This window comes from Candida albicans, chromosome 2 (assembly GCF_000182965.3).
Source record: "Candida albicans SC5314 chromosome 2, complete sequence".
In the NCBI taxonomy this organism is placed as follows: Eukaryota; Fungi; Ascomycota; class Pichiomycetes; order Serinales; family Debaryomycetaceae; genus Candida; species Candida albicans.
Window position 1 is genome coordinate 914,351 of NC_032090.1, and position 24,165 is coordinate 938,515.

The 24,165-nt window shown below is 31.6% G+C and overlaps 12 protein-coding genes across 12 annotated transcripts; 11 read left to right on the plus strand and 1 right to left on the minus strand. All coding sequences in view use genetic code 12, as the record gives it.

Annotated features, from left to right (window-relative positions):
- Nucleotides 1–354: 354 nt before the first annotated feature.
- On the plus strand, nt 355–1,587 carry CAALFM_C204370WA (uncharacterized protein; the record flags this gene model as incomplete). The annotated part of the gene is made up of 1 exon (XM_707849.1): nt 355–1,587. The coding sequence occupies one exon, from the start codon at nt 355–357 to the stop codon at nt 1,585–1,587; it is 1,233 nt and encodes a 410-aa protein (XP_712942.1).
- Nucleotides 1,588–1,689: 102 nt separating this feature from the next.
- Nucleotides 1,690–3,234, minus strand: CAALFM_C204380CA (tetrahydrofolate synthase; the record flags this gene model as incomplete). The annotated part of the gene is made up of 1 exon (XM_707848.1): nt 1,690–3,234. One exon carries the CDS (start codon nt 3,232–3,234, stop codon nt 1,690–1,692), a length of 1,545 nt encoding a protein of 514 aa, XP_712941.1.
- A 1,077-nt stretch (nt 3,235–4,311) lies between these two features.
- CAALFM_C204390WA (uncharacterized protein) lies at nt 4,312–5,055 on the plus strand (the record flags this gene model as incomplete). The annotated part of the gene is made up of 1 exon (XM_707847.1): nt 4,312–5,055. The coding sequence occupies one exon, from the start codon at nt 4,312–4,314 to the stop codon at nt 5,053–5,055; it is 744 nt and encodes a 247-aa protein (XP_712940.1).
- A 1,367-nt stretch (nt 5,056–6,422) lies between these two features.
- On the plus strand, nt 6,423–7,613 carry CAALFM_C204400WA (uncharacterized protein; the record flags this gene model as incomplete). The annotated part of the gene is made up of 1 exon (XM_707846.1): nt 6,423–7,613. The coding sequence occupies one exon, from the start codon at nt 6,423–6,425 to the stop codon at nt 7,611–7,613; it is 1,191 nt and encodes a 396-aa protein (XP_712939.1).
- A 567-nt stretch (nt 7,614–8,180) lies between these two features.
- On the plus strand, nt 8,181–10,244 carry CAALFM_C204410WA (uncharacterized protein; the record flags this gene model as incomplete). Its single annotated transcript, XM_707844.2, has 1 exon — nt 8,181–10,244. One exon carries the CDS (start codon nt 8,181–8,183, stop codon nt 10,242–10,244), a length of 2,064 nt encoding a protein of 687 aa, XP_712937.2.
- A 937-nt stretch (nt 10,245–11,181) lies between these two features.
- On the plus strand, nt 11,182–13,215 carry IFA4 (Ifa4p; the record flags this gene model as incomplete). The annotated part of the gene is made up of 1 exon (XM_707843.2): nt 11,182–13,215. The coding sequence occupies one exon, from the start codon at nt 11,182–11,184 to the stop codon at nt 13,213–13,215; it is 2,034 nt and encodes a 677-aa protein (XP_712936.2).
- A 1,024-nt stretch (nt 13,216–14,239) lies between these two features.
- Nucleotides 14,240–14,560, plus strand: CAALFM_C204430WA (uncharacterized protein; the record flags this gene model as incomplete). The annotated part of the gene is made up of 1 exon (XM_707842.1): nt 14,240–14,560. One exon carries the CDS (start codon nt 14,240–14,242, stop codon nt 14,558–14,560), a length of 321 nt encoding a protein of 106 aa, XP_712935.1.
- A 46-nt stretch (nt 14,561–14,606) lies between these two features.
- Nucleotides 14,607–15,254, plus strand: CAALFM_C204440WA (uncharacterized protein; the record flags this gene model as incomplete). Its single annotated transcript, XM_707841.2, has 1 exon — nt 14,607–15,254. A coding segment is annotated over one exon (648 nt), but the record flags the coding sequence as incomplete, so codon positions are not given.
- A 288-nt stretch (nt 15,255–15,542) lies between these two features.
- CAALFM_C204450WA (uncharacterized protein) lies at nt 15,543–16,358 on the plus strand (the record flags this gene model as incomplete). Its single annotated transcript, XM_707840.2, has 1 exon — nt 15,543–16,358. The coding sequence occupies one exon, from the start codon at nt 15,543–15,545 to the stop codon at nt 16,356–16,358; it is 816 nt and encodes a 271-aa protein (XP_712933.2).
- Nucleotides 16,359–17,596: 1,238 nt separating this feature from the next.
- On the plus strand, nt 17,597–18,850 carry LYS22 (Lys22p; the record flags this gene model as incomplete). Its single annotated transcript, XM_707839.1, has 1 exon — nt 17,597–18,850. One exon carries the CDS (start codon nt 17,597–17,599, stop codon nt 18,848–18,850), a length of 1,254 nt encoding a protein of 417 aa, XP_712932.1.
- A 2,300-nt stretch (nt 18,851–21,150) lies between these two features.
- On the plus strand, nt 21,151–21,999 carry ADH3 (Adh3p; the record flags this gene model as incomplete). Its single annotated transcript, XM_707838.1, has 1 exon — nt 21,151–21,999. One exon carries the CDS (start codon nt 21,151–21,153, stop codon nt 21,997–21,999), a length of 849 nt encoding a protein of 282 aa, XP_712931.1.
- A 1,094-nt stretch (nt 22,000–23,093) lies between these two features.
- Nucleotides 23,094–24,143, plus strand: CAALFM_C204480WA (uncharacterized protein; the record flags this gene model as incomplete). The annotated part of the gene is made up of 1 exon (XM_707837.2): nt 23,094–24,143. The coding sequence occupies one exon, from the start codon at nt 23,094–23,096 to the stop codon at nt 24,141–24,143; it is 1,050 nt and encodes a 349-aa protein (XP_712930.2).
- Nucleotides 24,144–24,165: the final 22 nt, after the last annotated feature.

Below are 24,165 nucleotides of genomic sequence, written 5' to 3' on the forward strand. Positions count from 1 at the left end.
TTAGTAATGATAGTAAAACATAACAATAAATTTCTGCATGAGTTTATTTACCAGGTAAACGGCCTAACTATGTGTCTCATTTGTAAAAGTAAAGCTATTGTAAAGGACTATTAGAGTGACCCCATTTCAATGGTTCTTCTTACTTGTGAGCCACAAACCGAAGAATGATGATCTCTCGCGTTTGTCAATTTTCCAGTGTAGAAATGTGGGTTGGAACACGACCTATTGAACTTCCATTGAAAAAAAAAATTTTTTTTTTTCCAAAATCAAGACAAAGAAACATATTGGAAAATATCTTCATCTTACTACACCAAGAAGAAAGACTACACCAGTTAATTCAAGAATATAAAAAATATGTCATCTGTTATAGTAGTGGATTCTGAATTAAAAGATTCTATTCAAGAATATAGTCAAATCATTGACAATATAAAAAAATCCCATGATTTTTCTGCATCCATCAAATCATTATTGCCAGAAAAAGGTGAAGAATTAACCAATAAATCAGAATTATATAAACAAATTTTGAATGTTTCCACTAGTGAAAATTTAAAACAATTAACTGAAAAGGAATTTGAACCAACATTTTATTTGTTAATTTATATTTTAATTCAACTTTCCAATCAAAATGAAGTTTTAAACAATGAAAAATCTCCAATTTTCCAAACATTATTAGAAATTAACCCTCAACAACCACCATCTTTAAGAGATAGAAAATCAATTAAATCGACTTCGATATTGTCTATATTAAGTACAGTTTTCAATTTATTGCCTGTTAGTTCCACTACTAGAGTTTTCATTTTGAAACAAATTTTAAAAGTCATTAAAACATCAGGAATTGATTTCAATTTGATTCAAGATAACATTGGTTCAAATTTGATTAATTGGTTAAAAGAATCAAAAACAAATGAACAAGAAATCAAAACTATATTTTGGGAGTTTATTAAATTAGATGGTACATTTAGTGAAAAATCATTGAAATTAATTAAAGATTTCACTCATTCCAATACTTTATCTACTCAAGAATTACATGAATTAATTTATATTGCATTATCTTCTAAAACTGTTGATGTATCATTTTTGGTCAATACTAATGTTGCTCAAGCTTTATCCAACAACAACAAAAGTGATGATAAATTAGTTTCTGTTTTCAATAAATACGTTCATGGAGAAATCATATCAATTGAAGAAATTCCAAATGATTTACCAGCAAAATTCATTCATTCCAAATCTAAAATTTTGTCTTTGGCCAAATTTTTCGCTGATGCTTCTACCTCCTCATCATCTTCTACCAACCATGATGGTATTATTTTCAAATACAATGAAATACCAAATGTCAAATCTAGTTTAGAATTTGAACAAACATTAGTTGAAGCAATTAAAGTTGGTGTCATTGAAGGTAAATTAAATCAAGTTGAAGAAACTTTCTACTTGAGTAGAGTCAATAGATTTATATTAGCTGGTGAAGATAACACTAAGAATTGGGAAAATGTTAAATTAGTATTGAAGCAATGGCAAAATTCATTAAATGATATTAACAATATTGTTAAAACTGCTAGAGAAAACATTGTTAACAATAATGCTAATTAGGGACATATGTGTTTTGTTTTATATATATATATATATAAATAATGATTATTATTATTGTAATCCAAAAAGAAGATGTTTAATGAAACAAAGGAAAACATTTTTTCAATCTCTTTCATTATCAAGAACAACTAAAAATCCACCTACTAAATGCAATGAACCACATACAAACACTTGTAAATCCTCATCCCCCAAATCTTTCAAATAATTGACAGCAGTTTCAATATCAGCAAAAACGTGTCTTTTGGAAACACCACCATCTAATTTCCCCCAAACTTCACTTAAATTGTTTTGCACTTCAAGTTTTTTAACAGCATCTTCTGAAGTATTTTTAGAAATCAATTCCGAATTAAATTGTCCTGAAGACCAAGTAGTATTTGTTGTAAATATAACATCATCAAATTTGATTTGAGGTTCTGATCCTGTACCATACGTTACATTAAATAATTTTTCCAATAATTCAGCATAGTTTTCTCTACCTTGTTGATTAAACAATAATGCTCGTCTTTTAGGTTTCTCTAATTTAAGTTGTTCTTGCTTAAACCAAGTTGAGGAAGCATTTATTGATTCTATAGTATGAGCACCATCAATATACCAAGTTATCCCAGTTGGATTATTATTGATTATTTGACATCTACCAGGCCAATCAACATTTTCAAGTCCCTTTATAAATTCATTTGACAATTTCTTGATTTTCCCATCGTTATTATTAAACTCAGGTAAATCTTGGGTTATACCAATGGTTTTCAAATGTGAATTAGCTATTCTAATTGCCAATGCAGCATTTTGTTTTTGGAATTCCCCTGATAATCCTAATTTCACATTTGGTAAATCTTCAGTGTCAACAAATTCTAATGAAGAAACTCCCAATTGTTTAGCTCTCTTTTCAATCAATTCATGCGTTTCTGGATATTCCGATTGTTTTGATACAAATGCCGGTACCCCTTTCTTGAAAATACCAGTTTTATTTTCGGTAATACTGGCAATATTGTCTCCTAACATAAACGTATGATCTATCCCCAATGCTGAAATACCAGTAACGGTAGGTTTATCAATTATATTGGTCGAATCATACGTTCCACCAACACCAACTTCATAAATTGCTGTATCTACCCCTTCTTGTAAGAAAACATGGAATGACAAGATTGTTAAATATTTGAAATACATTGGTTTGACTTGATCGCATGGTTGTAAAGTTGGCCATTCTTGAGGATCAGATTTTGTAGTGGTAAACTTATCCCAAACTTCAAAAAAATATTTGGCAAATTTTTCTTGATTTATTGGTTGTCCATTAATTCTAATTCTTTCTCTAACTGATTTCAAATGTGGTGAAGTATATAATCCGATTTTAGAAATTGGATATTGTTTTAAAATGGATTCTGTAAATGCACAAGTTGACCCTTTACCTTTCGTCCCCGTAATATGAATAATATTGAGTTTATTAAAATCAGTAGGAGTATATCCTAATCTTTTGGTAAATTCATGTACTTCATTTATTGATAATTCATTACGATTTACACTTGGACCTAATTTCTTGGTAGCTTCAATTGATGCAAAATTTGATTGTAAAGAATTCAAAGCATTAATGGCATCTTTATATGTACGTTGTAAATTAATTCTCATAGAATCAGTTTCAGTTGTTTGATTCATGTGTTGAATGATAGATAAAAACCAAGTTTGAAAGGATCCTGTGAATTATGATTTGCAGAATTTTTTGTTCCTGATCTTCTCTTAATTTTTTTTGTTGTGCGTTTTGAAATCAATTAAGACACCAACAGTCAAAGAAGAAATACTAGTTCTTTAAGTCCCATAGTTACAGACAGTTAAACTGAGCTTGAGATCTTCTATTACATTACTTTTGTAGGGGATATATGAGGGGAGCTAGATTTGCTCAATTACCACCCAACAAATTCATTGAGAACCCAATTAAAATGCCAGATTTACCATAATTCTCATATTGATGTGCTGGTCGAATAGCATATGCTTCCCTCGTTCAAGAAACACACTTTTACCAAGGAGATGCTATTTTTAGTCTTGAAATACTAACATCAAACATATAAAGTGTAATAAATTGTTGTTCTTTGTTCAATTTCTTTATTTTATTATTATTACAGTCATTCACATTCAATTAATCCATACACAAAATATTAATTTACCTTTGGTGTGAATTATAGATTTTAACGCAAAAACTCATCTGACTTGAAACAAGAAATAAAGCCAAGACTATAGATGGGAAAAGTTCTTGAATGCTTCTATTCTTCTGAAGCATTCAAGACGTTGATGAAAGTGGAAATGCACGAATGCTACCATTTAAAAAGCACAACCAAGATAAGATCAACAAACTGATTTCTACTCCATTTTTAGTTTACATTGATTATCAACACCAAATAGCTTTACACTGGTGTGATCATATTTTGTAACCAAGGATGTGTGAAAAACGAGTAATTTTAGAAGTTAAATGAACAAAATAAAAACCCAAGCCTTGCAAGTGTATTTAAAGATACTACGACTACTGTAGATTGGTTGTAAACACTTGCAAAATGAATTCGTTCATTTCCAATAATCATCCATAATAGTAGTATGATCTGGCAATAAATTCAAGAACCTGAGATGCTAACAAATCAAAAACTATAAATACTTGGGCAATATCCATCCAAAGACTATATGATTTGCTTTTTCTTTTAAATCATTATCACAAACTCAATTAACTCAATTTATTAACTCACTATGAAATTCTCTACTGTTGCTTTATCTTTGCCATTAATTGCTATGGTTCAAGCTGGTATTTCCAGTCCCACCTATTACAAGCCAGAACACAATGAAGAACATGGGGTTGAAACTGTTGAATTTGAATTTGCTTTAGGTGTTAGAGAAAAATGTGATGATAGCATCATTTACTTGGTTTATGAAGTTGATGATGGTCAATTGGAACGTAATGATAAGAAACTCGATTGCAACTGCAAATCAGAAAGAGTTTCCCGCCCAGCACCAAGTCCATCGGCAATTGCTGTAGTTGGTGGTAATGAAGAATGTGATGAAGATTGTGATGACGAACACAGAAAGAAGGGGTCCAAACAATACAAGCGTGGTGAAGTCGAAAACCCACGTGAAACTAGGGATTGCGACTTCTGTACTATTGAGAAATCTTTCTGTCAAGATCATTTCACTTTATGTGAAGGTGTTTTGAAAGATCAACATTCTGCTATTGGTTCAATTGTTTCCAACCATCAATTCCAATTTGATAAACCAGCCCAAAAGGATGCCTTACATACTTGTGGCTGGTCAATTGTTGAAAAAGATTGTGTTAAATTGTTAGCAGTTGATGGTTGTACCGATTTCTGGGAATGTCCAGTTGATGATTGTGATACTTACAAATTATATAATTCAGCAATTGATGCCAAATGTAAGGAAATTGAAATCATTGTTATTTTATTGGAAGAAGAAGAAGAAAGAAAACACAAATCATGGTAAGTACCGGTTTTGGAATTAGCGTTTTTACATCACTCGATGTTGGTTTTTATTAGAAGAAGTTGGGTTGGGTTTCGGTTATAATTAAATTTAGTTTCTTTGTTTTTACCAAAATATAATCAAATTTGATGATTGTCAATAGGTAGAAAATTATTTGGTGGTTTTATTTTTCGGTTAAACATATTTGGTGTTATAATTTGAGATGCTTTATAGTGATTTATTAGTATCTGATAAATATATAATTTTTTTTGCATCCATAACTTGATTGCTTTTACAATGTAACTATTTATTACTGCCTGTATTTGTAGGCAGGTCACCGCCTAATCTTTTTAGACTGAAAAATAGCAAGCGAGGAAGTTTTTACTCCCCAACAACTCTATACTGTTGCATTCTTTCCCTGCTTTCTTGGGGGTTATTACAAAGTCATTAGTTGACATTAGTTCCCGTTGACTGATGATTGGTGTTTTGAATGTATATCCGAGTTAATTAAATCCGATCTCCGAACCGTAAAAGGGCGTGTCCCTTTACACAAATTTAGTATTTCGTACACGCCTTTTTTGTAATACAATTTTTTTTTTCTTTAAACTTCAAGTGAGTCATTTTCCTGCTGTCACTATTCTGCACTTTCTCATCAAATTGAATAAAAAAAGAGAAAAACCCACAACTTCTGAACTGATCCTTCTTTCATCTTCACTTAATCACTTCACTCAAATTACCTGATATTGCTAAACACAAGAAACATATTTGTATTTAGACTATATCAACGAGCTATAACCAAGAAAAGCGAGCAAACACTACTACTTTAGTGCAACGACATACATATTTTATGCAATTTATTATCATTTACCTTTAGATTTTTTTTAATTTTATTTATATTCACGGAACAATACTTCAACAATGTATTCCATCTACATTTAGGATTTGATCTTTTGGCACAGTCTGTTCAAATTTATTTTTAATTTTTATCTAATTTTTAAGTTAAGATTCGGTAATAAGAATTTGTTTATATTCATAACTATTTATTACTTGATTTTTGTTTTTATTGGGGAGTGATTTTATACAACAAAAAGCAAAACGGTTTTACAATTTATTTCATATTAAAGATTTTATTATTATTATTATTATTATTTTATCCTTCTATTTTATTCAAAGATACATTCAACTAGATCTTTGAAATCAAATCCAGTTTATCAATATTTATTCAAGGTGTTTACATTCAAGGATTTAAACACAAACATAACAAACAAATAAATAAACAATCACATTGAATTAAAAAAGACAAAACAAAAACAAGAGACAGAAGTCCATTATTTTGAATTATTTTTATATCCTTATTTAGATTGTGTTAAGACTAAACAACCATTTCAAACATGATTAATGACAATATTTATAAGAGTATTCATAGTATGGCTTCGGCCACTGGTCCAACTGCCACGGGTATTTCCCACGGTGCCAATCCTGCAGATGATGTGAATAACACTGATCCTAATTTAAAAAGAATTTCTCAATTTATACTTTTAGGAGCTGCAGAAGCAACGGGGAATAGACATCATAATTTACACGATGGTAAAAGTGAACTTTCATATGAATCATCGTTGGATATTATGTCTGTGCAAAATAATGAAGAATTAAAAGATGAATTTGATGAATTTATTGAGATTCCAACATTGGTGTCCGATAACGAATCAGAAGAAATTGAATCGATTGCCACTAAAACTTCAGCACCACATTGGAAATCGCAATTATCATTACAACCAACACCAGCCACTAGTCAAAGTGGCAGTAATAGAGAAGGTGTCCAAGCTGCAAGATTTAATGTGCAATCAGCAAATAATCATCAACATCAGCCAGTGGTCCATCAACATACCTCTATCCAGAGGGCAAATATTAAAAGAGGAATTCTTGCCACCAGAAAAAATAACCAACAACCAGCTATCACTGTTGACGATGTTAAACAATCTATCAACTCTACAACAACTACTACTACTACAACAACAACAGCCTCGACTTCCAAACAATCTTCATTGGAATGTTCTCAGGAACAATTCAAACTTGAAAGAACCAAAATCATGACCATTGTTATCAAATATGTGACTGCAAAAATTCATAATTCTTTCCCACCAGATTCAGGTAGAAATGTTAAACAAAATGAATTACCATTGGATAAATTCTTGTTAATATTGACAAGCAGATTAAGAATAACCTCACCGGTGTTTTTAAAAGCAATAATTTATTTGTTTAGATATATGGATATAATTTATTTATTACGATACTTGAATCAAACCAATAATTTTGTCAATTATAATGACATGGGATTTGAATTGAAGAAATTAATTGTGGGTTGTCTTAAACTTGCAATTATAAAAGAGAATAGGATTACTAAAAACAAATATGTTTTGAATTGGGAACAAATTACTGGATTGAAGAATCAAGAAATTAATTCTATTGTTAAAACATTAGTTGGAAGAATGAATGGGAAATTAAACATTAAAGATGTTGAAGTTGCTAATATGAAGAATGAAATGTTTAGATTTGTTAAAATGATATCTACACAAGTTTAGTGGTTGAATTTCTGGAAGAGAATAAAGAGTATTTTTAAGATTACATTATCTTTCTTTTTTTTTATATATATGTATTTTCTGTTTGTTTTGGGAGGAAATTATGTTTGATTGTCTTTTATTTTATTTTAATTTTACTTTGAAAGTTGTTTATTTTGAGTTCTTGTGTATTTGATGTTATTACCTTTAGGTATTTATAAGTCTGTTTATTGTGTATATTGCATTTGTTTATTATTTTTACATAGTACAATTGTAAAGTATTGTAAGAAAGAGAGAGAAACCCCATGGCATAAAAACTACGCTATCAGTAACTCTTTTTAATACTTGTTATGTTGTTTCAATATCTGATTTTGGATCCATGTCTACTATATTGAAGGCAACTGGGAAAGAGGTATAAATGTGCCACACTAATAGAACCAATATTTCTATCTAATGTTGTGGTAACAATTTTTTAACTTCTAACAAAAATTTATAAACATTTTGTCTCCTCGAATAATCTTATTTTCCTTAACACCGATAACACCAAGAGCTTTAAATCAATCGACTGATGCTTGGCTTTTAATCAATTCCATGACCACCGCAACCATTAAGATCGACACTGCTCTATTTATTAGGTTAGCAAAACTTCCGTCAGAAATCGTTGCTTATATCATTGGTTTCTTACCGAAATGTATGTTGCCAGAATTATTGTACTTCCCACCAATTAAGGAGATTGTTGTATCAACAATTTTTTCAGATGTGAATATTGCTGAAGAGTACCTAAGGGATAAGGCCAGTGATGTACCAGGTGTTGGATATGGAATTTGCTATTGCGATTATTTCAAAGTCACACTCGACGATTTAAAAAGGGGTATTGATCAATGGAGTATTTACCCAAGATGCATATATATTGATAATGTGGAAGATTTTCAAAATGTATGTGATGACTTCCCTGAACTATTATTCAAAGCCCAGAGTATCAATGGTTCATTTGCAGGGGATGAGGGCCCAAATCCAGAACCTTTCTTTAAATTCTTTTTGGATTTGAATATCAAGTTTGATTCATTAAGTTTATCAAATTTCTCTGATCCACTCACAGTACCTCCTATTGCTACAAGCATTGAACTACTAAATGCTTCATTGACCAACTATGTGATACCGGGGGTAAAGAAGTTGGATGTTGATGCTGGATCTGATGAGATGGAAACCCAAACATACGCTTTTTCTTCTGATTTGGAAAATTTATTACTCTATACTAAAAGGTCGATTGAAGTGACCTTACCTCAAACTTTGCGGAAACTAGAGGTATACGCATTTTAGAGCTCAGTGCATTTTATATCAGAAGAGATGGTTAATTTGGAATACTTAACAATTCAGTTGCCAAATATTCGAACTTTTAATGAAACAGGAATAATTGCTCCAAATTTAAAAGAACTAAATGTAAGATGTGATCAATTGTCAAATCTCGAGGAGTTGCGACAATTCCAACATTTGAAAGAATTAGAATTTGGATTTTGTAATTATCCCTTTGGGTTGTTTGATGAAGATTCTTTTCCCGAGTTAGAAAGTTTTATGTGCTGGGGGTGTCATATTCTGGATTCAGAAGATTGTCATAACTCATCATTAATTTTTCCTCGAAATTTGAAGCAATTAGCAATTGAATGTCCCGGTTTTGAAAATGTTGATTTCACCACGGCAATGCTCCCACTTACATTAACTATTTTGCATGTTTCTGGTCTATCTTTTAATGATGGATATTTGGGTGAAAACTTACGGTATGTTAATGTTCAAGGTTCAAGCCTTGTATTTAAAAAGAGATTCATAATATTCCCCATGGTCGAAAAATTCATATTGAAAGCTGATCATCTAACATTTGAAAGTCTGGATTTTATGTATCATTTACCTGCCAGCCTAATGCACTTGAACTTGTTCGCCTGTGAGCAGGGAAAGATGAACCCCCTTGCACAAAAAGTAAAATGGCCGTCGATGTTGAGTGGTTTCGTCTTTCAGAACTTCAAAATCAATTATGAGACATTAAAATTGTTGAATATGAAAGAGTCTAGAATTGAAGAAATTGATATTTGCGGGGGTGATATCAAGACATTAGATGCTGACCTATTTCCTGTCAGTGTCAAAGATCTATCTTTAGTGCAAATGGGAATCGAGGAAGTGTTGGGCTCGTTTGAAGATTTGGAAAATCTACAAAAGCTTTCTCTACAAGGGAATCAATTAAAGAAAATATCACCCGTTAGAATGCCAGTATCATCATTGAGCTTTTTAGATCTAAAACAATGCAACCTTCGTTTGATATCACCATTCGTGGTTTCAATGTTTGAGGAAAAGAATAAAAATGTTAAGCTAAGAGTCAATGCTACAGGGAACTTGAATTTGAATGTTTTTGATGTAAGGAGAGCATTGAAAGCATCAAAAGGACTCTCATTGAACGTTAACAATTTTGATAAAAATTTGATAGAGGTTTCGAAGCGTTCTACTCGTTTGTGTTGTGAGTATGAGCTTCCTGATCCTTATTTTAAAGAATCTGAAATGGAAGAGGAGGTGGTGCTGGTTTCCGACTATGATTCAGACGATCTCTATAATGGAAGTGGATTTGATCCGGATGAAGAATATATGGGGATCATAGTTTTAAGTAAATAAATTTTTAATGAATATGAGGGTTTACGGAGCAATTTTTTGAGGCATTAGTAGATTAAGTACTGTATAATTTAGATATAATCGCTTCAATAATTATTCACAAATAGATGTCCTTAATTTACATATCCGGGCAATTGGTGTAATGTTAGTTTTGGAAAAGATCAAGTCAAAAAGTACTACAACCTAGTATATGTCTTACTAATTGAACCAATAATCTTAGATCTTGGAGGAGTTTTCCAATTGAGCGATGGTAACCCTCGAATGAGAACTAACGGCAATTAGTAGAGATATTTCTCATACAGTGGTTGTACTAAAAGCTACAATTTAGTTGTTCAATTGGCAAAAAAAAGAAATAAAAACATGATAATAGCCAGGCAATACTATGGTTCCAGTCTCAAATGTTTATTAAAAATGGGGAGCCATCTTGTGCGGGCCTAGGTGTTTATAATATTCAATTTAGTTACATAGAAAGAGAATTATAAATTAACTAGTGAGGATTTTGGTCTATATTTAAAAGAATGCTTCCAACAGTGGGTTCATGCAAGCACTACTGTATTCTCTTTGACGAAAACCTTATTACCATAATATTTCCCTTTACAGTATTCTTGAACACCATCATGTAAATATAGGTAAAGTTTATTTCTCACCTTGTTAGAACACATGCTGTTTTCCAACTATTACATTCATGAAAAATAAAATATTTAACAATTTCTTCATTTTTAAATATTAAAAAACTAAAGTTCAAGTTTCATTTCAAAGCACTAACCGCTTCCTATAGCACCTGAATTTGGAGACCAATCAATCAATTAATTTTAGGATAGCTTGACTTGCTAAAATTCAAATCAAACGACGCGTGAACAATTATTTCTACAGAATTAGCAAACAGTAATTTCATAACATTAGTTTTCTCAATCTCAAGGTTCAATTTAGAGTAATTTCTATGGTAATCGTAAGTTTCAACATTGATACTGATCTTTTCATTAATTTAGCAAAGCTTCCAGCCGAAGTAATTGCTTTAATTTTTAGCTTTGTACCAAAATGTATGTTGCCAGAGTTATTGTATTGCTCACCAATTAAAAAGGTCGCTGCATCTGCAATTTTGTCATATGTAGATGTCTATGACGCTATTGAGAGACACAAGTGGAGTTATGAGCTAGGTGTTGGATACCCAAATTGTTCTTGCCGACAGTTCAGAATCACACAAGAAAATTTGAAACAAGGTATTCGCCAATGGAAAATATTTCCAAAATCCATTGCTTTGAACAATGTGGACCAACTTGCAATTGCATTGAATGATTCCCGTGAATTTTTTGTGGATGCTCAACTTATTAATGCTTCTTTTTTGGAAATTGGGTATCACGATTATGAAGGAGTATTTCGGGACTTTTTAAAATCCAGATTTAAGTTTAGTTGTTTGACCTTGTCGAATCATCGGAATCCACTTACTTTACCTCCCATTGCCATAAATGTCAAGCTAAGTAAAATTAAATTGAATAGTTATGTGATCCCCGGGGTAAAGAAGTTGGAACTCGATGTTCCAAAGAATCAAGAGGAAAGACTCACATTTTCTGCAGAGTTAGAGGATTTAATAATCAATTCTGATCGGTCAATTCAAGTGACTTTACCTCCAAATTTACAGAAACTAGAGGTATACGCATTTCAGAGCTCAGTGCATTTTATATCAGAAAAAATGGTTAATTTGGAATACTTAACAATTCAGTTGCCAAATATTCGATCTTTTGATGAAACAGGAATAATTGCTCCAAATTTAAAAGAACTAAAAGTAAGATGTGATCAATTGTCAAATCTCGAGGAGTTGCGACAATTCCAACATTTGAAAGAATTAGAATTTGGATTTTGTAATTATCCCTTTGGGTTGTTTAATGAAGGATCTTTCCCTGAATTAGAAAAGTTTCGGTGTCGGGAATGTTCTTGTCTGGCTTCAGAAGATTTTGATAACTCATTATTAACCTTCCCTCCAAATTTGAAAAAGTTTGAAATAGAAATCTTCCGTTTTCAAAATGTTAATTTTGGTAGTTTGGTTCTTCCATCCACATTAACGCGTTTAAAGCTTAAAAATTTCCCATTTGATTATGATTATTTGGTTGATAGCTTGCAGTATATTGACGTTCATACTGTGAAACTTACACTAAAAAGTGACTTTAGAATTCCTCATATGGCTAAAGAATTTATATTGGCAGCTGAATATTTTAGTATTGATAGTATTGATTTTATGTATCATTTGCCAAGTAATCTTATCCATTTGAGCTTGCATGCCATTGAGCTGGGACAGATGAAGTCTCTTGCCCAAATGGTTAAATGGCCGCCGATGTTGAGAAAATTTACTCTAATAAATTTTAATATTGATCATTTCAAATTGAAGCAATTGAACTTGAAAGAGTCTAGACTCACAAAGATTCACATTTATCAAGGTAATGTCAAAACATTAGATGCAGGCTTATTTCCCGTTAGTGTGAAAGATCTTTCTTTGACAGAAATGGGGATCCAGCAGTTGCCGGACTCGTTTGAAAATTTGGAAAACTTACAGAAGTTGTATTTATGGCAAAATCAATTGAGAGACGTAACATCTGTTAAATTACCTATGGCAACGTTGGAAACTTTAGATCTAAGCATATGTAACCTTCGTTTTATATCTCCATTTTTGGTTTCCATGTTTGAGGAAAAGAATAAAAATGCTAAATTGAGAGTAATCGCTAAAGAGAATGCGAATGTTAGTGTTATAGATATCAGGAGGGCGTTAAAGGCAATCAAAGGACTTTCATTAGATCTCGACGAATTTGATAAAACGTTGATAGAAATATCCAAGCATTCTTCTCGTTTGGATTGCGAATATAGGTGCTATGATTTTTGCATCGAGGAACCCGAAACAGATGATCTTTATAATGGAAGTGAGTCCGGTTTGGATGAGGAATCTAGTGGAACTAAAAAGAAAAGAAGAAATATTCAGGAATGATGACTAAATATCTACTTATATACTGCTGCAGCTACTATGCCATTTACTGTTTTTTGATTCGTGTATCGTAGCTGTATTAGTAGAGGTCATTTTAATTAACACGCTGATAACATAAACTCTTAGATTTTTTTTTTTCAACAAAGTAGTAGTAACTCACAGATAGGAATAATCCGCCCACGCTAGCAATATGTCTTATACGGTGGATGTGGTGTGATCTATAAAGGCATCAAATCATTGGCGAAAACAAAGAAGAAACCCATCCGAAAATATCCTGGCAACAGTTCAAGTTCACTGTTACTGTTGTAACAAATATGATCTATTAGTTTAAAGTTTGTGAAAATTCACTACACTTGACCCTATTGCTGTTTGTTGACGTACTCTGTTGAATGTATACATTATAATAAAATGAATTGACACAAAGTAAAATCATATTTAAACTCTTTGCTCTTAGCCGAATTACTAAATTTGCGTATAGGTCATACTATAACCCTTCCTACTTTTTAGTTAGCATATAATTAATCTCTCTATGATTCAACTTATTCATTGCATAGAGTAATATAAACACATAAACATATTTCACTTCTATGCTTTCATGCGTTTTCTTATATATTGAAAAAACTTCGAAAACACGTGAAATCTTTTCTAATGTTAGATAGTTTGTAATTAGAAGTGTCTGTATTGCAAATTTTAAAGTTGAATGTTTCACTTGTTAATGTAATTTTTCTTAGCTGTAACACCACGAATGAATAACTTCCAACAAGTACACTCCTTAAATCTAAAATATTAAACTACCTTTTGTTTTTTAAATTTCAAGTTAGAATTGGACAAGTTTACTTACAAATCTTTAACTATTGTATATAATATCTGTATTTGGAGATCAATTAATCGAGTTATCTTAAAATTCCCTTAGGTGCATAATTGCTAATCAAACGACGTGTCAATAGCTGTTCCACTAGTATCAACAAATAAGAATTTCCTAGTATAAATTTAGTAACTTTACAGTTATCTTCTTAAAATTTTTTCCATGGTCTTTACAGTTAACGAAACTGATTTTTTCATCAAGCTAGCAGAACTTCCATCAGAGGTTACTACTTTGATAGTTGGTTTCTTACCAAAATGTATGTTACCAGAGCTATTGTACTTCCCGCCAATTAGAGAGATTGTTGCAGGTATGATATGTTTAGATGTAAATATTATTGCTGAAAGTGAAAGAGACAAAGCTATTGATGAACCATGTATTGAATACTCGAAATGCACTTGCAAACAATTCCAAATCACACTTGATGATTTGAGGAAAGGTATTCGTCAATGCAATATATTTCCGAGATCCATTGATATTAGATAGCGCGGCACAATTGAGAAGTGTCGTGAACACTTTCCCCGAACTTTTAATGGATGCTCTGAGTATTAATTGTTTTTTCGATGGGAAAGAATTTTGGTCCCGGTACCCTGAAAACTCGTTAAGGCTATTTCTGGGCTGCAAAATTAAGCTTGATTTTTTGAGTTTATCAAATTTTTCGAATCCACTCACGATTCCTCCTGTTGTTAAAAGAATTAAATTATTGAATACTGTATTAACAAGTTATGAAATCCCTGGTGTAAAGAAGATGGATATCAACTTGGCACCTACTGGTGTGGAAGACCAAACATACACCTTTTCTTCTGACTTGAAGGAATTACAAATCAAAACTAAACGGTCGATCAAAGTGAGTTTACCTCCGAACTTATGGAAACTCGTGATAAGTACACATCTGAGTTCAGTGGATTTTGTATCTGAAGAATTGCTTAATCTAAAGGTTTTATCACTTTCGTTGCCAAACATTGAATTTTTTCACGAAACTGGAATAGTTGCTCCAAATTTGACAAAGCTAGTCTTGACTAATTGTGGAAATTTGTCCAATTATGATGAATTACGACAATTCCATCATTTAAAACACTTATTGGTTGAAAATTCTAGTTATCCCATAGATTTGTTTAGTGAAGACTCTTTCCCCAAGCTAGACAAATTGGAATACCGTGGATGTTACATGCCAAATTTAGAAGGATCTAGTAACACATTATTAAAGTTTCCTACAAAATTGAAGGAGTTAAAAATTGAAAAGGCTGGCTTTGAAAAGGTTGATTTCAGCAATTTGGTACTCCCCACCGGATTACAGATTTTAAATCTTCGCGGTTTATCCTTTAATGATGGATATTTGAGTGATGGTTTACGGAGAGTTTATATCCGTACTTCAAAAGTTACATTGAAAAGCAACTTTAGAATCCCTCATACGGTTGAAAATTTTCTTTTGGAGGCTAATTATTTAATTTTACATGGTTTGAATTTTATGTGTCATTTGTCAACCAATCTCCAACAGTTACATTTGATTGCTAATGAGCTGGGGAAAATACACCCTACGACTAAAATGGTTGCATGGCCGCTGTCGTTGAATGATTTCGTTTTTCAGAATTTAAACATTGATTATCGAACATTAGAGTTGTTGAACTTGAAAGAATCTAGACTTGAGAAAATCGATATTCAGAAAGGTAATATCAAAACGTTAAATGCGGACTTATTTCCTGCTAGTGTGAAAGATCTTTCTTTGAGGGGAATGGGGATCCAGCAATTGTCGGACTCGTTTGAAAATTTGGAAAATTTACAAAAGTTATCATTAGCTGGAAATGAATTGAGAGAATTAACTTCTGTTAAATTGCCAATGGCAACATTAGAATTTTTAGATGTTAGACATTGCAACCTTCGTTTTATATCTCCATTTTTGGTTTCAATGATTGATAAAAAGAATAAAAAGGCTAAACTCAGAGTCGAAGCTACAGGAAATTGGAATGTTAGTGTCGTCGATATCAGGAGAGCATTGAAAGCATCCAAAGGACTTTCATTATATCTCAGCAAGCTAGATGAAGATTTGGTAGAAATATCGAAGCGTTCTTCTCGTTTGCATTTTAATGGTGAACTCCTTGATACGTATATTAAAAAACCCAAAACGGACAATTTCTACAATGGTAGTGACTCCAATTTGGATGAACAATCTGACGTTGGTGTAATGAAATCATTATCTTCCGAGCAATTCCCTGTTGCTAACCAACAACGACGTAATCGTAATCGCAAAAAACAATCTATTGATGTAAGGACCTTCCTTCCATAGCTGACCACACAACTACACAGCGATAAGTACTCACTACGTTACTGTTATCCCGTAAGATTCTATCTATTAGTGTTAGTTACTATGTATATTGATCTTTGGCCCTCGCTTTTACTTTATTTTTATATTTCTATTTAGTTTGTAGACGAGTTTTTTTTTATAGTAATTCATAGTTTTGTTCTCTAATTATCATACCAATTGGTTAGTTAAGTAAAAATGAATTATAAGAAATAACGAGAGATTTAGAGTGATTATCTATAATGTAAGTGCAGAAGGTTATAGTTACTATCATCACATAGTGTAGAATAACTGAGCTAAAAAGTACATTTTTGATAATATTCCAATTGCTTCCATTATTTTAGTCTCAACAGAAACCATGATCGAATATCTATTTGTTTTGTCCAACACTTCTCAAATTATATATTACTGCTTAATATATGCTCCATCACTGTTTTGATCATTTAAAAGTGGTTTTTAAAGGGCCTTGAGTTTGGTGAACTATGTTTAATGACACTATAGCAGTTGATACAAATGGTCATTATAGACTTTTAAGTTCAATCATACTTTGTATTTGCATATAAAAGACTTCAGATACTCAGTATAACTCATATTAATATTGACTGGTTAGTTTTGTTGCAAATTGTATATGTTAGTTGAAACCCCCCCCCCCCCTCAAAGAAAAAAATTACGGTCGTGTGCATTTGTTCAAAATATCATGAAAGTGAGTGAGTAAATGAGTGTGTATGACTAACTTAAGAATTTCAATTTGTAGGAAATTTCCAATTGATTATATAATTTTGAATATTGAAAATTATGAGTCATAATTCTTCTTGTGAGTGAGTGAGTGTGGGACCTGAAAAAAAAAAAAATTTTTTACATTGCCGTGGTTTATATACAGGATTAGCAGCAATTTTTTTTTTCTTTATCAGAAGCTGATTAATTCTTTCTTACACAACCTCCGCGCTAAACTTCCTTCCCCCAATTGCTTACTTACTTAATTTGGGGCAAAATGGAATTAGGTAAATTTTGATTATTACTCACCATTTTTTAAAAATAAGGCATATTTGTTATTATTTGATTCAATTTTTTTTTCCTTCTTTTATTTAGTGGGTTAGGGAAAAATTTTTCAAAATATATATAAACTCTTTTTCTTATAAGTTAGATTTTCCTTTTTTTTTCAATTTCCTATTTACTTTTCTTTCTTTCTTATTAACTATTATAATATACTTTATTAATCAATCATGTCTGTTGCTTCTAATCCATATGGTCCAAATCCATCTGATTTCTTATCTAATGTGAATAAATTTGAAGTCATTGAATCAACTTTAAGAGAAGGTGAACAATTTGCCAATGCCTTTTTCACCACTGAAAAAAAAATTGAAATTGCTAAAGCTTTAGATGATTTTGGAGTTGATTATATTGAATTGACTTCACCAGTAGCATCTGAACAATCAAGAAGAGATTGTGAAGCCATTTGTAAATTAGGTTTAAAAGCTAAAATATTGACTCATATTAGATGTCATATGGATGATGCCCGTGTTGCCGTTGAAACTGGGGTTGATGGGGTTGATGTGGTTATTGGAACTTCACAATTTTTAAGACAATATTCTCATGGTAAAGATATGAATTATATTGCTCAAAGTGCTATTGAAGTCATTGAATTTGTTAAATCTAAAGGTATTGAAATTCGTTTTAGTTCTGAAGATTCTTTTAGATCAGATATTGTTGATTTATTAAACATTTATCGTACTGTTGATAAAATCGGAGTGAATAGAGTTGGTATTGCCGATACTGTTGGTTGTGCTAATCCAAGACAAGTTTATGAATTGGTCAAAACTTTGAAATCAGTGGTTTCTTGTGATATTGAATGTCATTTCCATAACGATACTGGTTGTGCCATTGCTAATGCTTATACTGCCTTGGAAGCCGGTGCTAAATTAATTGATGTTTCTGTGTTGGGTATTGGTGAAAGGAATGGTATTACTCCATTGGGGGCATTAATGGCAAGAATGATTACTGCTGATCGTGATTATGTGTTATCTAAATATAAATTACACAAATTGAGAGATTTAGAAAATTTGGTTGCTGATGCCGTACAAATTAATATTCCATTCAATAATCCAATTACTGGATTCTGTGCTTTTACTCATAAAGCTGGTATTCATGCTAAAGCCATCTTGGCCAATCCATCAACATATGAAATTTTAAATCCAAATGATTTCGGTTTAACCAGATATATTCACTTTGCTAATAGATTGACTGGTTGGAATGCCATTAAATCAAGAGTTGATCAATTGAATTTACATTTGACTGATGATCAAGTTAAAGAAGTTACGAATAAAATTAAAAAATTGGGTGATGTTAGACAATTGAACATTGATGATGTCGATTCAATTATTAAAGATTTCCATGCTGAACAAAGCACTACTAATACTCCTCTTTTAAAACCAGTAGAGGATGATGAAGGTCCAGAAATTAAAAAACAAAAAGTATAGAATAGAATAGAATAAGATATATTCTATATATGTATAGGTAAATTCCATCGGAATAGATAATGATTACATTGCAACCAAAAAGTAAATCAACTTTGGTAAATTATTATTATAAATAATTTAAATACAAACTGGTTAATGGATAGTCTAGCTTGGTATGTCTGGGGTAATTCGAAAACATAATTAATCTCTCCGTGTATTTCTTAGTCTGTGATGAGAAGCAGTAGTATCTAAGTCAAAGCGTTGGTTTTTCATTACAGAAACCTTTTCTTTTGAACTTCTTACAGTTATTAGCATATTAATTCCATTACTTTTAAGTCCTGTTTGTTCTGATGTGGGGAATTATCTATGTGTAATGGTAATACATGATTATCAATCATCTAAGTCCATTTCTTTAAGTTCACCATTTGTGTTCTCCACTTTGTGTCCTGGACAACTAGTTTCCCCATTATTTTATTTAACTGCAAGTAGTTTAGCAATATAAATGTCCTATTGTAAACTCTTTTCTATTATTATAATTACTTGGTTTGAGATCTTACAATAATCTCCACTTTTTTCCAATAATCCAATAATCCAATAAGGTTTTAACAATTTGGATTTCGTTAACGCCGATTGGTAGGAAAACATAAGGAATCTTTACAACTTAAAACCTAAATTTTAAAATAAAGTATATTGTTGTATCAAACTTTTTGGTGTAGAAAGTTAATAGACTATTTATTACGTATGTAAAAATCATAAATCTCATATATTGCGGTAATTAGGGGGTTAGGTTTGTAATCTTGGTGTTTATCATAATTATTATTATTGGTATTTTATTTGGGGATCAGATTTTTGCTGAAAAACGGTCAAACCTCATTGAATCTTAGGAAGAAGAAGATGAGGGGATGAAAGAGGGGTAATAGTAAGATGTTTTGATTGTGTAACACTAAGTAAATCATATTTATTTAGAAATGTGAGTATAGATGTTATCTTTGTAACACCAAAATTCTACAATTAAATGAAAATTTTTTGTAATAAATATAATAATATATATTATCCAAATCTATAGAATTTCACTCTAACCCAATTGCAAAATATGGTATTATCGGTAACAATTAAATAACAATGATTTGTTTGTTGTTGTTAGTCAAATGGTAGTGAACAAATTTCTCATACAAAATTTTCCTGTCGAGAATTTTCGAGACCTATAATATAGTACAGAAATCCTGTTCCATAAATTATAACCCTCCACCAGCTCTCAATTTTTTTGTAGAATAAATCTACAGGGCATATTTCGGATAAAAAACTTGTTAAACTCAATCCGTCGGAATCAACTTCTCGGAATCAACTTTTCGGAAACAGCTTTTCGGAATAGCTTTTCGGAATTACTTCTTTGAATTGAGCCAATTTCATTGATCAATATCAGTCATCTTCACTTGTGCCACACACCGACTTTTTTCTGATATGTTACAAAACCAAAACCCCCACCTGCATAAAACTTTGTGTTCAGCACTTTTCTCAACGCATGATTGAATCTGACCAACGTTGACGTTATGGTAATCACGATAAAAATGTATATTGGTTATTCGAGTAAGAAATAAACTATAGGAAAATAATAAGAGAGAGATGAGAGCAACTATTTATAATAGAAGTGTGGATGGATATTAATTATCCGATGTTGTTAGAATGAATGAACACAAAAGTACATTTTCACTAATATTTAAATTAGCTCTCTATCAACACATATCTCTCCATATTAAAAGATGCATAAAATTTCAAGATTGGTCCGTGAGCGGAGAAGATTAATAGAATACAAATAATATGTCATTTTTTCCTGCACCCCCACTACCACCACCACCACTCAGAAGACATCTTTAACTCCGAGACAACTAGTATAATGATTTTCATATATGGTATCTCTCTATCTATCTCTCCCCCGCCTCCTTCTCCCTTCCACTTTGCTTTTTTTCCACTTGTTTCATAATTTAATTGTCTATATAAATAGTCAATGAAATCTCTTATATCTGATGATAATTTTGCTCTCTTTTTTTTTGGTTATAATAAACATAATAAACAAATTATCATATATAATAATAAATAGACTCAATCATCGTCATCATCATGTCAACTCAATCAGGATTTGGATATATTAAAGGACAATCAGATATTCAAAAATTCACTGATATTYCMAWYCCCAACCCCAAAAAGTAATGAAGTTGTATTAAAAGTTGAAGCTGCYKGRATTATGTCTTTCCGATCCCCATATTTTACATGTTGGTCCTGTTGAAAGTAAACCTCCATTAGAAACACCATCAAAATTTGTTATGGGACATGAAATTGCTGGATCAATTAGTGCTGTTGGTGACCAATTAGCTAATGATCCATATTATAAAAAAGGTGCTAGATTTGCTTTACAAATTGTTCAAGCTTGTGGAACATGTGATTCATGTCGTCGAGGTTTAGATAGTGTTTGTGACCTGAGTCATCAAGCTTATGGATTGAATGAAGATGGTGGATTTCAACAATACTTGTTAGTCAAAAATTTACGTACTTTATTACCAATCCCTGATGGTGTCAGTTTTGAACAAGCTGCTGTTGCTACTGATTCTGTTTTGACTCCATTCCATGCCATTCAAAAAGTTAGAAAATTCTTGAGTCCAACTTCAAAAGTATTAGTCCAAGGATGTGGTGGATTAGGATTGAATGCTATTCAAATTTTGAAAAATTATGGTTGTCACATTGTTGCTTCTGATGTTAAAGGTGCGGTTGAGAAATTGGCCTTGAAATATGGTGCTCATGAATTCCATACTGACATTAACAAGTCTGATCATGAGCCATTGTCATTTGATGTGATTTTCGACTTTGTCGGTATTCAACCAACATTCAATAATTCCGACAAATACATTAAAATTAGAGGTAGAATAGTAATGGTTGGATTAGGAAGCATGGAATTAAAGATTCCAAATTATGCATTTGCTATTCGTGAAGTTGAAGTTATTTTCAATTTTGGTGGTTATTCAGTTGAACAAGTGGAATGTATGGAATGGGTTGCCAAAGGATTGATTAAGCCTGATATTCACGTTGCTGATTTCAAATCCTTGCCGCAATATCTCGATGATTTGACAAACGGTAAATTAACCGGTAGAATTGTATTTAAACCTAATGAACTGTAAATGGTATAGATTGTTTAAGTAAATAAATCCTTTTTGTAACATATTTTGCATATAATTTACATGAAATTTTTTTGTCGCCGTTTTGTTTATGCGTTATGGATTCTATAAAGATTTTTATTTGCTGTGAATACAAGTGAGCTTCTAAAACGGGGACGAGAGTTGGAATTAAAGACCACTACTACGCGAATGAGTGTTGATCAATACAGAAGAGATTATGTAATACAAATTCTTCTCAGCAAGAACAGTTTTCTATTCATTTTGATGATAGATAAGAGTTAATATTGTTTTACGATTTTGCAAAAATTCAAAATACTAGTACCACCGCAGTTGACGAAAATAAAAGTGTCAAAGTCAAGTCTCACTAGGATTTTCTAGAAAATTTTTTTTTAATCTTTCACTTTCAATATAGTAATTGAAAATACAATTTCATATTTTTGACTTTGGGTAAAAAAATTAATTGTGAATGATGATACACTCAATTTTCACCAAGAGATTACCCTGTTATACTTCATTTTCCATTAAACACTTCAACTTGATCGAATGTTATCAACAATCTAAAAAAACAAATAAGCACAAACTTCCGAAATCCTAGAAATCGGGGATTTGTAAAACTTTAAACCTTAATGTTAAAAAGACAGACTTTGTACTCTAATCTCTAACAAGACAGATTAACTATGAGTTTGATAATATAGATATTAGATTTTGCTGCTACATTTCCTTCTTTTTCCATGTAAACTTGTGGGATTAGCCTAGTAATGCTACTAGTAGTAGTTGATACTTGAGCAAATCGCATCTCTCTCCACATCTTGAGGAAATGGATAAATATCAAATTGTTCCGTGTGTGGAGAAAAAAAAGAACCATACAAAAAAACAGGGTGATTTAAATATAACTTCGAGGAATTAAAGTGAAATCTGAGAGAACAAATCGGAAGTATGTCCCCCTATAAATAACCCCACCTCTTTCTCTCACACACTACTTGTTCCATGAAATAAATTATCACCATAAATATTCAATTAAATTCCCAAAATTATTTTTTTAAATTTACAATTTTATAATATACTATACAATCAATCTTAAACATTACACAACCATAATGCCAACTCAATCAGGATACGGATACGTCGAAGGATATTCAGACATTCAAAAATTCACTGATATCCCAATTCCAACGCCAAAAGGAAATGAAGTATTATTAAAAGTGGAAGCTGCCGGATTATGTCTTTCTGATCCCCATGTATTAATTGCTGGTCCAATTGAAAGTAAACCTCCAATTCCATTAGCTACAAAATTTGTCATGGGTCATGAAATTGCCGGATCTGTTAGTGCTGTTGGTGAACAATTAGTTAACGATCCAAATTATAAAAAAGGTGCTAGATTTGCTTTACAAATTGCTAAAGCTTGTGGAATGTGTGATTCATGTCGTAAAGGATATGATGGTGTTTGTGATCTGAGTCATCAAGCCTACGGGTTGAATGAAGATGGTGGTTTTCAACAATATTTGTTAGTCAAAAATTTACGTACTTTATTACCAATCCCTGAAGGTGTCAGTTTTGAACAAGCCGCAGTCACTACCGATTCAGTATTGACTCCATTCCATGCTATACAAAAAGTCAGACATTTGTTAACACCAACATCAAAAGTATTAGTACAAGGATGTGGAGGATTGGGATTGAATGCCGTTCAAATATTGAAAAATTACGGTTGTTATATTGTTGCATCTGATGTCAAAGGTGCCGTTGAGAAATTGGCATTGGAATATGGTGCTAATGAATTCCATACCGATATTGGAAAATCCAAGCATGAACCAATGTCATTTGATGTGATTTTTGACTTTGTCGGTATTCAACCAACATTCAATAATTCTGATAAATTTATTAAAAGACGAGGTAAAATAGTAATGGTAGGGTTAGGAAGATCAAAATTATTAATTCCAAATTATAAATTGGGGATTCGTGAAGTTGAAATCATTTTCAATTTTGGTGGTCATTCTGCCGAACAAGTTGAATGTATGGAATGGGTTGCAAAGGGTTTAATTAAACCTAATGTTCATGTTGCTGATTTCAATTCTTTGCCACAATATCTTGAAGATTTGGCTAATGGTAAATTAACAGGAAGAGTTGTATTTAGACCTAATAAATTGTAATACCTCAATTTGTTTGCATATG